Source organism: Babylonia areolata, chromosome 7, assembly GCF_041734735.1.
Source record: "Babylonia areolata isolate BAREFJ2019XMU chromosome 7, ASM4173473v1, whole genome shotgun sequence".
Classification (NCBI taxonomy): domain Eukaryota; kingdom Metazoa; phylum Mollusca; class Gastropoda; order Neogastropoda; family Buccinidae; genus Babylonia; species Babylonia areolata.
In genome coordinates, this window is record NC_134882.1 from 3801936 (window position 1) to 3814449 (window position 12514).

Consider the following 12514-nt stretch of genomic DNA (forward strand, 5'->3'; position numbering starts at 1 on the left):
ATAAATTAAATGCTTTATGAGGGTATAGAAAAGCCATGTCACGACCAGAACCCCATCTTGAAGCAAAACTGAAAAACTACTGCAGTAAATATCGGCCCTGACCTTGTCCCTGAAAAACAGATGACAGAAGACGAATGAGGATGTGTCAACTTTGTAAGTGACGATCGATAATAATACTTTATGCACTCGGCCAATACACGTGTGTAAAATAGAAATTGTCACTGAGCATTCACCATGGTGTTAGTTTTCTCCTGAAGCAAGCTTTCAGGTATGACCCATAAAATTTTGGGAAGTCACTGAAGCTACTGTAAGCGGGACATACACATTGCAAATATCAATAAAAAATAATAAAATATACCTTTCACACACACTCTCTCTCTCTCTCTGTGTCTGTCTCATGCAAGCACACAAACACACTTGGTGTAGCTGAGTAGTATTTAAAGGGAATCTTTGGAACAATAATTGTTCTAACTTTTGTCATTAATGCTACAATACAATTAACAGTCAGGGATTGGTGGTGAAAGGGAGAAGTGAGGAGGGGGTTAAAATGGTAATAAATTTGCTCAACATTATCTTCAAACTAAAGCCCATTTCACCAGGGAGTTCTAAAGACTCACTGATGAATCCCTGTCAAATGGACAGTTTTGCTTTGGTTTTACCACAAACTGTACCTCTGTCTTGGGGGATGTAAAAGTCTTAATTTACCGCCCCCTCCTCTCTCCTTTGACATAAAAGTGATAATAATGATTATCAAAAATATTCACAGCTGTGTGTGTGTGTGTGTGTGTGTGTGTTGAGATGGAGAGATAGAGGCTGAGGCAAAAGAGGGATGACAGGATGAGGTGTGTGTGTGTGTGTGTGCCTCTGTGTGTGTGCCTCTGTGTGTGTGTGTGCGCACGCGCGCGTGTGTGAAATGCTTAAAGCTGTTTTAGGACACACTGCACTGCATCCACTGTAAAACAGCCAAGATCAGTCAAGCATTAACATCAAAAGCAAATAAGCCTGTCTGCAGTATTTTCATGGATATAATATATTGTTTAAAATTAAATGTTTACTTAGTTTTGAAAATTGAGTAGACATATTGATTAAGCTCCCTAAATCTTATCTTGGACATTTCTCAAATTCATAGTACACAGAGGAAAAATGGACTTTTGACATTCACTGTTACATTTTTTTTTTAGCATGATTTACTTTGACATTGGGTACGGATTAGTTAATAACTTTGTCAATCATCATATGTTTGTGTTCATTACAATATCACAGGTTCTCTGTATGGAGGAGCAATAACAAAAACATTTTTTTGAATTTGTAAATGGCTTATTCTCAGCCTGTCCTCACTCATATGAATAGTGAAAAAAAAAAGGAAAAAAGAAAGATAGGGAGAAAATTTTGCCCTTCCTGTAGCCTTTGTGGACAGAGAATAAATAAAACAGGTAGTAGTGTGTACTATTCACCCTGCACCTAAAAGGTTGCACAGATTAGATGCAAAAGAGCAGATCAATATAAATGTTTAGGGATTGGAAAACTTTTCAATCCAAAGTAGGCCCAAATCACTGAAATATTGATAAAAATTAAAGTTACCAGCTGGCTGTAGGGGCTATGAATAAATTGTTAGTTATGTATGAAGCATTCACTTTTCTTGTTGTTGTTGTAAAGTTGCTGATAATTCTCATTCCTGACCACAAGTGGGGGAAAAAAAGAGGATATGGGGGTGAAATGGTGGATCAGCAGATGATCAGCAAATTGAAGAAGAAAATTATAATCAATGGGAAAATCTGTGAGACAAATATGGTGTAAATATTCAGAATTTACAATATTTCTTTTCATATTATCTATTCATTGACATCGGGTGAAGATTTTCAATTATTTGGTGAGGCAAGGAACGTAAAGGAAGGCATAAAAGCCCTCATGTGGTCTTGCAAGGTTAGCAGTACTCAAAGCAATATGAAATTAAATGAAAAGTTGTAAAATTCCTAAAATACCTAAAACTGAGCATCATCCTGACATCAGTTTTAACCAAAGACACCCTTAGTACTAGCAGTCATAATTTCAGATACCACCACCTTTAATTTCATTTAGTCCACTTGACAATTATATGCCATTTCAGGACTGATTAATAATCATGTTATATCATTTTATTGTATTCATGATAACATGGATACTTCATTAATAACATATATAAATTATGCACATGGCAGTTATTGCTCTCTTTCTCTGCCACATAGTTTACACATATACACAACTGAAGCACTATCATCACTTTCAAGATACATACTTTTCAGAGCCCACAAACACAAAATTTATCATTTGAATCAAATTGCGCTTTGATTTTGTCATTGATTTACAGATCTACAATTTTCTTATGTGTGTGTGTGTGCACGCAATTTATAACTTGGCACATGTGTCTTTTTTTTGTCTTTTTTTTTTTTTTTTTTGCGTGTGTAGGTGTGTGTGCACGTTCACGTGTGTGCGTGCGCGCGTACGGGCGCGCTTGTGTGTGTTGGCACAAAACATTGTCAGCTTCACATGCTTCAGTGTTGTTCACGGACGGACTCGACATCAATTTTGCCTCAGTCAGACAACACAGGCCCGGTAGTGGCGTATTTAAGAACACTGATTTTACTCTCCGGGAATAAACGTAATGGAATGAAACTAGACTGTTCAAGTTTTATCATTTTCATTGCTTTGCCTTCAGGTGTTTCAGCAAGCACGAGATATATATTTCGTTACTGAAGACCACGCTTCATATCGTCTATGCAAGCTGCCGAAGAAACCTGTGAAGGATGAATGATCTCCAAACCTTTATTTCAGTTTCCTAAAGTATTTCTTCAACATTCCAACGTCTCGGACACAATACCATAGCAAAACAAATAAGTTAAAAAGTGGACTGACGCAGTCCTTCCACAATAGCAACTGCTGTAAACAGGAAGACCACTGTATGCGCACCGCTCAGCCATTTCGGATTCAGCCGTTTGAGGATAATGTTGTTTGGGAGCGTGAAGTTGTCAGTTGATACTGCGAGTTACATGTCTTTCTTTTACATTGGGAATAGTTATAAAATTACTGCTTCGTCCTGAAGATTTACCCTTTACTGACAGATCAAGCAACAAAATGATTGTGGTCACCCCATGGAAGGACGCGTCGACACACGACTGAAGGGACACCACTCTCTTCGCATTACTTTGATAAGAAACAAAAATAGGCCAGTTTTCCAGGAAGACGCGATGACTTGAAACTAGAAGGGATACACCACAAAGCGCGTACCCTTGCTTTGAAAGCTGACGACATTACCGCCGATTCTGTCACAGTCACTGTACGTATTCATCTTAAATTTTTTTTTATCATGTTTGTTTTAAGTTTTGGCAACACAGGCTTCAGTTACATCCGTTGAGGTCGCACACCAACAGTTATCATATCATATCAATATCAAGGCGTGCAGGCCTGACAAGGCCTTTTGCCCGCTTGAAGTGGGGAAGAAAAAGAGAGTCCCCACATATGTCTGATGCATTTTTCAACATTGAGTGCGCAATGCTTGAAAATCAATAAATATGTAAATGAGTTTTGTATTTAAATTTTTTTAAATGAATATCAAGATAATTTTTAAATGTATTCACTGTTCCTGCGGAAACAACGTCTTGTGACAAATTGTTCCAAACATTTGTTACTCTGTTAGTAAAGAAATGTGCAAATCTGGAAGTTTTAACTGAAACTTTTAATAGTTTGTAGGAATGGCCTCTAGTGGCACTGTTCTCATTCAGTGTAAACAAAGAGTTTATAGTTCTGCTGTCATATAATCCATGTGTCATTTTATACATCTCTATTAAATCACCACGCAGTCTTCTATATTCTAAACTAGGTAACTTAAGTGCTTGCAACCTACTTTCATAGTCCATATCAGCAAAGCCAATGATTCTTTTAGTAAATCTTCGCTGAACATTTTCAGTACTGTCTATATGTTTCACTAAACCCGTATTCCAAACAACATTCCCATATTCAAAGACTGGCCTGACTAATGACTTAAATAATGGCACCATTGTGTCTTTACTTTTACACTGTATATTTCCAACTAACATTCCAGTCAATCTATTGGCTTTTTTAATGGTTTCATTAACATGAACATCAAAAGAGAGACCAGAGTCAACAATGACTCCAAGATCTCTCTTCGATGAAGTCTCCTGCAAGTCCGTACCATTCATATAATACTTATAATGTGGATTATTTCTGCCTATGTGTAAAACTTTACATTTATTGCTATTATATTTAATTTGCCATCTATCAGTCCAGTGTACTAAATTATCAATGCTAACTTGTAATTTCAGTCTACCAACATCAGAATCTACTTCCTCATAGATCTTTGTATCATCTGCAAAGATTTTCACAAAACAGTCTAGTATGTCAGGCATGTCATTTATATAATATACAAAGAGTGTGGGCCCCAAGACACTGCCTTGGGGAACACCACTACTCACCTTAACAGGACACGATGACTCAGTCCCTACTGATACGAACTGTGTTCTCTCATATAAGAAGTCTTTTATCCATTCCAACATTTTACCACAAATACCGTACCCTTGGAGTTTAGCAATTAACCTATTATGTGGAACTTTATCGAACGCCTTCTGTAAGTCCAGATAAATTGCATCCATTGGTTTATTGTTTTCAAGTGACTGCATCCAGTCATGTACAGTATTCAACAACTGAGTCACACAGGATCTACCACTGGTAAAGCCAAACTGATAATCAGACAGTAAGTCGTTATCAATCAAATGTTTATTCAAAGTATCACGTATGAAACCTTCAAAAACTTTACATACAACCGATGTCAAACTTACTGGTCAATAGTTTCCAGGGTCTTGTTTGTTACCTTTCTTAAATATTGGTTTTACTTGTGCTACTTTCCATGCCTGTGGGATCTTACCATATGATACAGTCTTAACAAACAGAATCTTTAAGGGAATAGCTAAACTATTATATAATTCTTTTAGCAAATAAGGGTGTATTCCATCAGGACCAGTGGCTTTATTTACCTTTAACTGTGAAAGTTTGTCACTAATAATCTTTTCTGAAACTTCAACATAATCTGTTGAAGCCTTGCATTCTGACTCAAAAGAAGGAACATTGGTGACATCTTCCACTGTGAAAACACTAGAGAAAAACAAATTTAGGACCTCAGCCTTTTCTTTGTCATTGTTAGTTAAAGTTCCACCAGGTGTGCTTAAGTTCGGAATAATCTCCTTTGGTTTAGTTTGTGATGCAGTATAATTAAACAGTCTCTTTGGGTCACTTTTAATGTTCTTTGCAATAGACATCTCTTTTTCCTTGGTAGCTTTTCGTAATGCCCTCTTAACCTGATTTCGAGCACGTGCATAAGCATTATAATTTTCAGTCGTCCTGTACTTCTTATACCATCTGAAGGTCCTTTTCAATCGTATCTTTTCCAAAACAGAAAGTGGGACAGTCTTTTTGTAACTTCTGTTTCCAGTCCAAAACTCTTTAGATGGCACATACTTATCTTGTAATTCATTCAATTTATCAGTAATGCAAGACCAACACTCATCCACAGATTTGAGTTCCAAAGTCTCTTTCCAATTAATGTCATCCAATGCATGCCTCATTGTCTCATAATCACCTCTGTCATAAAAATAGCGTCTGCCTTTCGACTTATCAGGTAGTGGAATACCAGTATCAACTTCAAAAGTAATGCTAGAGTGGTGACTTTTACCTATAGGGGAATAATATAAAACATTATAAACCAAGTCATCTCTGTTTGCTAAAACTAAATCCAAAATATTTGCTGTTTGATTACCACAAAAATGTGTTGGTTCCGTAACAAACTGTACCACAAAATTATCTTGCAATACTTCCAGAAATTTTGAAGCAGGGTGGTCTATGTGTTTGGTACACACTTCTTGTTCCCAATCAATATCTGGATAATTAAAATCACCCATCAACACATTCTTACCTGTGTCATCAAAAAACAGTGATACACATTTAATTAATTTCTTATTTTCTTCTAATGAACTACTGCAACTCCAACTTTTAATTCCTCATTATCAAGTGCAATGGAGCAGAAGACAGAGGGACTGAAGACTTCTTCCAGCTGTGTATTACGTACCACATTCAGATTCGTCTTTGCAAACAAGCCTAGCCCCCGCCCAGCCTCATTAGTATATAAAACATATCCATCAATTACAGGTTCCCATCCACAGTCAGGTCTCAGGGTCTTTGGCTTCAGTTCAGTAATTGCAGTAATGTCAGGATTTAAATCCCAAGCCAAGGCATTCAGTTCTTGTTTTTTGTTTCCAATATTATCAGCATTTAATAGTAAAAACTTCAGACCTTCAGGACTGTAACTATCACCCCATACATTACCATTACTCTTGCTGTTTGTAACTTTCAAATATTTTTTATTTGCACTTATTACATTATTTACAGTATTTCTTTTGGTATTCTTGAGTCAGTGCTCTGAGCTTGGTACCCCAGTGTTACCAGCTCTGTCATTTTCATCCTGGCCGGGTTTGGGTCTGGGAATGATTTTACCATTTCTGATGATGACATCCAGTCCTTCCTCGTCCCTCTGTCTTTTCATCTCCATGTATAGTTTCTTGTCACCTTCTCTTTGTTTTTTGGTCTTATCTGGTACAATAACCATTTTGCGGAAAGACTGTTTCTCGTTGTTTCTGAGGTGTTTTGATTTGTTAAGGACCATCTCTTTGGAACTAACATCAGGGAAAATTATTTTGATTGGTCTGGGCTTCCTGGCAGAATTTTTCTCAGGCTTTCTTCCCAGATGCATGACCTTAAATTCTGGTAGTTTTGGTGCCACATCTGGGCAAATCTCTTGGCACACTTCCTTCATAAGTGCCCCATCCATTTCCCTTTCTTTTTCCCCTGTGAAATCATTTTCATCAACATTGAAAATGACCAAATTGTTCTTTCGCATGTCCCTTTCTTTCTCCTCTTCAAAGTATTCTTGAATCTGAGCCTTAATTTGCTCATTGATGCTTCCTCCTGTACTCTGCAACATGCTCAGAATCATCTGATTCTGTGTCTGCAGAGTTTCAACAATTTTTATCAGTGTTGTGACCTTGGCTTCAGTTTGAGCCAGTTTGTCATTGGGATCTGATCCCTGTGTCATTTCTTCCATACATTTGGGACAGTACCATTTTATGGCACTGTTTTTAGTCCTTTGGAGGTGTTCAAAATCTGCATGTTCGACTTTGGCACAATTAGTGTGACACCAAGCTTTGCAGCGATCACAACTTATCCACTTTTTGCAGCCTTTCAAGGAGCTGCAAATAGAACTGGGAGTTTTATCTGCAGTTGGCCGAGTTCGGAAGCAGTAATCATCGCAATGCTGTTCGAATTATTTATTGGCTTGTGGAATGTCGTGTCAGTAAAGATTGAATGCATGAAGGTTACTGATTGATAGCAGACTTTTTCTTAAGTTTTCCACAAGTGTCATCTGTTATTAGAAATATGACTTGAAAACAATAAACTGCCTGTGGTATGATCATCATAGCAAATCAGAACCCATGCATGAAGTGCAAGAATTTTGACACTAGGTTTAGCGGACTCTCGACATGACTGTTGACCAAGAGTAGAGGCCTCATACTGTTGTGCTGAGTTACTGGACCGCAGGCAGTTCCAGTCCTTTGCTTCCAGCAAAAATAAGGGGATTGATTATTATATGTCACAAATTACTCAGATAACTAACTTAGTTGTGACCGTGCTGGAGGGGGTTTTGGAAGGGGGAGTGGGGTGCACGGGAGGTGGTATGTGGGGGGGTTAAGAATGGGGGGCTGGTTGGTCAGCTGGCTTCATTGGGAGTTGAAATTTGAGCTCTGACGCTTGTTGCTGACCCTGTGTGGACTGTAACATTCCAGTCTGATACAGTTCGCTGGAAAAAGGAGTTTTTGAACTGCGCCATTATGCAGGGCTGAATGGAGATGCACGTGCCGTTTTTCTGCATGTAGCTGTCTGTGATGTTGATTGACTGATAGGAATTGTCAGACCTAACACAAGTTTTCAGTCGCCCTTGTTTTTGCAGTTTTAGGAAATCATTACAACTTACAACAAATACAAGGCATGGTTGGTACTAGTCCCTCAACCATTTGAAGAAAAAAGCTTAGCTGCAGTTGTTTCTTATGGTCCTGTAGGGTTGGAAGGTACAATCTCTGTAGTCGGTTCTTCTCACTACCACAGCTACAAGATAGATAGTCACCAGTGATGAAGTGAGTTGCACTTCTCTGTACACGCTTCAGTGCATTGATGCACCTCTGGGTGTAAGGGTCCCAGACAGTAGCACTGTACTCAAGGACTGAGTGGATTAACGATACATAGGTGTTGCACTTGCATCCTGTGTGGGAGTGATGGAGGTTATGTCGAATGAAACCCAGAGTGGAATTTGCTTCCTTGTGGTCATGGTTATGCGATCTCCCCACTCTAGGTCCTGGGATATAAGGACGCTTATGTAGGTGTAGTTTAAACATGTTCCAGGGTGGTATTATCCAGTGGGTAGTGGTTGGAGGACTTGTTTTTAATGCTTAGGATGTAGCAGTGTTGGCACAGTCATCAAGGTTTTTGTGGTCCTGCTAGCAGGGAGAGATGATCCTGTACTGAGCTGTAAAAGTGAGCCATTGATATTATGTCCTAGCACTGGTGACAAGCGAGGGAAACCAGTTTGGTAGTTTCAGAAGTGAATGGAGTTGATGAGATAAGTGTAGAGCTCTTCAGAACCAACAGGAGAGGCACATACAAGGGACTGTGGCCATGGACTCTCTTCCATGCAGTGTGTGTGGACAGTTGTGTGCATCCAGGACAGGTCTTCATTCCCACCTGAGGGCCCACTCAAGCTAAAGATGAAGATGAAGTCTGTTTAGTATACTCATTTTGCCAGCAAGACCCAGGAAGAAGGAAGAGGAGTTTTTGAGCATAGGCAGTCAGGCACAATGGGTTTTTTTCTGTCTGGCTATGGCCTGTCATGTTTCACCAGTATGTTGCTGGTGCTTGAAATGTTTCTGTGGTCATGGATCATCTTGCCTGGTGTTTGTGTGTGTGTGTGTGTGTGTGTGTGTGTGTGTGTGCGTGTGTGTGTGTGTGTGCAATTTTACTTCTCTCCAGTCTGATATGTGTGTGTGTGTGTGTGTGTGTGTGCAATTTTACTTCTCTCCAGTCTAAGTGATTGTGTGTGTGTGTGTGTGTGTGTGCGCGCGCGCGCGCAATTTTACTTCAGTCTAAGTGATTGTGTGTGTGTGTGTGTGCAGTTTTACTTCTCTCCAGTCTAATTGGTGTGTGTGTGTGTGTGCAATTTTACTTCTCTCCAGTCTAAGTGGTGTGTTTGTGTGTGTGTGTGCAATTTTACTTCTCTCCAGTCTAATTGATTGTGTGTGTGTGTGTGTGTGCAATTTTACTTCTCTCCAGTCTAAGTGATATGTGTTTGTGTGTGTGTGTGTGTGTGTGTGTGTGCAATTTTACTTCTCTCCAGTCTAAGTGATATGTGTGTGTGTGTGTGTGTGTGTGCAATTTTACTTCTCTCCAGTCTAAGTGATATTTGGGGGAAAAACTTGGAAAGGGGAGGGGAAGCAGGAGGGAAAGTGGGATTCTGTGTCTGTGTCAGTGTGTACATGCATGCTTTTGTGTATGTGTGTGAGTGTGTGTTTAATGTGTGTGTCTTTGCATGAGCTCGTTTGTCTCTCTGTGTGTTGCTTGGTATGTTTTTGTTTTTTATGTGTGTGTTATAATGCATTCATTTGTATTTGTGTTGAGAGAGAATTGAAAGTAGAAATATAGAGCAAGGAAAATTAGGAAAAAAAAAGAGTCCGACCAGTTTTACATCAAACATGAGCAACCATAAAAGTGTCCTATAGGATTGTGCAGAAAACCTGCAGTATCATACTATCTTAAAATTGTCAAGAATACGATCAAGAGAACAGAAAAATATGTAAGACTAAGAATTCAAAAACTTCTTCAAGTATTTTATGGTTATTAGAAATAGGCTGTCAACATAAGCATTTAATGTCTCAGCTGAATTTAGTTACTAAAGGAAAGTAATTAAGTATTCACTTTTATCCTGTATAACACATGAACCTGTTATAATCTGATTATATTAGTTATTACTGTACATATTTTTTTGATGAATGGTTTCCAAATGTAGGTGATGGTCAACTTAATTGAGGGTGCCTGGTTTTAGGCATTCAGCAATGTTTTTAAATCGTTTTTGCAATGACATTTTGGTTGTTGGTTTGAATGGTGATCAGTTTCATCAGTTATTTCAGTGGTTAAGACTTTGACTTAAAACAGTTCCAGATTTAAACCAGGGAATCAGGATGTCCAAAATTGATGAAATGACCATCAAGGGTGTCCGGAGCTATGGGCCGAGGGATGAGGACAAACAGAAGATCGAGTTCTTCACACCCTTGACACTAATCCTGGGTGGCCAATGGAAGTGGCAAAACGGTAAGCATGCAAGTCTGAATCTGCTTCCAGGGTAAATATGAAAAAACAGCTCACTCTTCCCATATATATAGCTATTACAAGAACTGCATTTAAAGTGCATGCATATTTTTTTCACAATTGAATGTTTCTGTACTTGGAGTCATGGTTTGTATTCCATAATTATGTAGAAATGTTTGAAATATTAAGTATTAAAATATTTAAAAAATGCACAAAAGGTATAAACTGGTATATAAAATCATATTCATATTGGATTTGGAAACAGATGAATGGCTGTATTGTTTTGAATGAAGTTTCAATTCCAGTCAGTAGAAAGTTTCTGCAGATCATGTGTGTCATAGGGAATGACTTTGCAGTGTGGAAAAACCTCACTGTGTTGTAAAAGAGAAAGTGGCAATATAGTTAGAGTATGTGTTTTGGATGGCTTTAGTTTATTGCTGTAGTGTTCGGTAGATGTAAGTAGTGGTACTCAGCATGTGGTCTGGTTGTTATTGTTTTCTTGTAGCAGTTTCTTGTAGCTGTGTTTTACAGTACTGGTTGTACAGTGTGGCAGTGCTCATTATAGAACCACAAAAATTCCTGCAATAAATGTCTCTTATTTTGTAAATGTTCAAAATCATTGAACAACTTTAAAGTCCCTTTAGATGACTATACTTTGTTTACCTTTTAGTGAATGAAGATTTGCATATCACTGTTTTTGTTGTAACATTTGTGAAGTAAATTTGTTGTGTGCCATTGATGATGAAAATAGTTTATAATGTAAAGATGAATACCAAAGGTACAATGAGACACTTGTGACACCACATAGAATGATCACTCTGTCATAAAACAGTTTCTGGATCGAAGCTTGTGTTATTAGTGTGGATTACATGCCAGTGGTAGGTGAGTGTCACTTGCCAAAAGCTTGTATGACAAAGTATGAAATGCATAATGTTCTGTCAAATTTCTGGGTAATATGGAAATAAAAACTGCTGAAAATCAAGTAACTGTTTCCAAGTTAGGCATATCAGCCAGAATGATAAATTCTGGTGTGTAAATGTTTATTATTCATGATGTCACATTATTGATTACGTCATGTCATGCTGACAATGTCGTATAAGCTTCTGGCAAGAGACACCTGCCCATTTAACTGACATGAAAAAAAATACATGCTTAATTATAGCTGTGTATTGTGTACCTGGGTATGATTTGATGCGATGCTGATTGTGAGGATATGGTGATGATAGTGTTGGTGTGGAATGGTGCTGCTTGCAGACCATCATTGACTGCCTCAGATACATGACTACAGGAAAGCCTCCCCCCAATGCAGACAAAGGAGTCTTTTTGCATGACACCAGGGTCAGTCATTTCACTGGGCAGTGTGCTTCTTTGGATTGTGTACAATAGTGCGTGCATGTGTGTGTGTGTGTGTTGTGTTAATAATAATAATATAATTATTATATTAATATAGCACTGAATTTTGTGCAGAGACAAATCAAAATGCTTTCGCACCAGTCATTCAAATGCATGCATAATTCTAAAACTGGAAAAAACTGAAGACAAGGAAGAGGCATGGAAGGGAGGTTATTTTGGGAAGAGGTGGGTTTTAAGGCCAGGTTTGAAAGAGCTGAGTGTGGAGACCTGACAAAGCGAAAGAGGAAGTTCATTCCAATTACAAGGTCCAGAGACAGAGAAAGAATGACGGCCAGTAGTGAAGTGTTTGAATCTGGGTATGCATAAACAGAGTGGATCCGAATCCGATCGTAGAGAGTGAGATGGAGTGTAGAGGTGAAGGCAGCCACAGAGATAGCAAGGGGCAGATTTGTGAATACATTTATAACTTAGAGTGCTGATCTTGTACTTTATTGTGTGTGAGACTGAGAGCCAGTGGAGATGTTGCAAATGAGGAGTGATGTGCTCAGATCTTTTCTTTCTGAGGACAAGTCGGGCAGCAGTTTTGCATGCGCTGAAGAGACTGAATGGATGAAGCAGGCAAACCAGACAATAGAGAGTTACAGTAGGCAAGGCAAGAGAGAATGAGAGAAATGACAAGTCTAGATATTGCGTTGGTGGACAAACA

The 12514-nt window shown here is 38.5% G+C and overlaps 1 protein-coding gene across 1 annotated transcript in view; it reads left to right on the top strand.

Annotated features, from left to right (window-relative positions):
* Nucleotides 1-3117: 3117 nt before the first annotated feature.
* Nucleotides 3118-12514, top strand: part of LOC143283664 (uncharacterized) — an 86055-nt gene continuing 76658 nt past the window's right edge. The window contains exons 1-3 of the mRNA XM_076589880.1: nt 3118-3313; nt 10303-10458; nt 11710-11793. Of these exons, the coding sequence (XP_076445995.1) occupies nt 11734-11793 (60 nt within the window). The 5' untranslated portion in view covers nt 3118-3313; nt 10303-10458; nt 11710-11733. The remainder of the gene's footprint in view (nt 3314-10302; nt 10459-11709; nt 11794-12514) is intronic.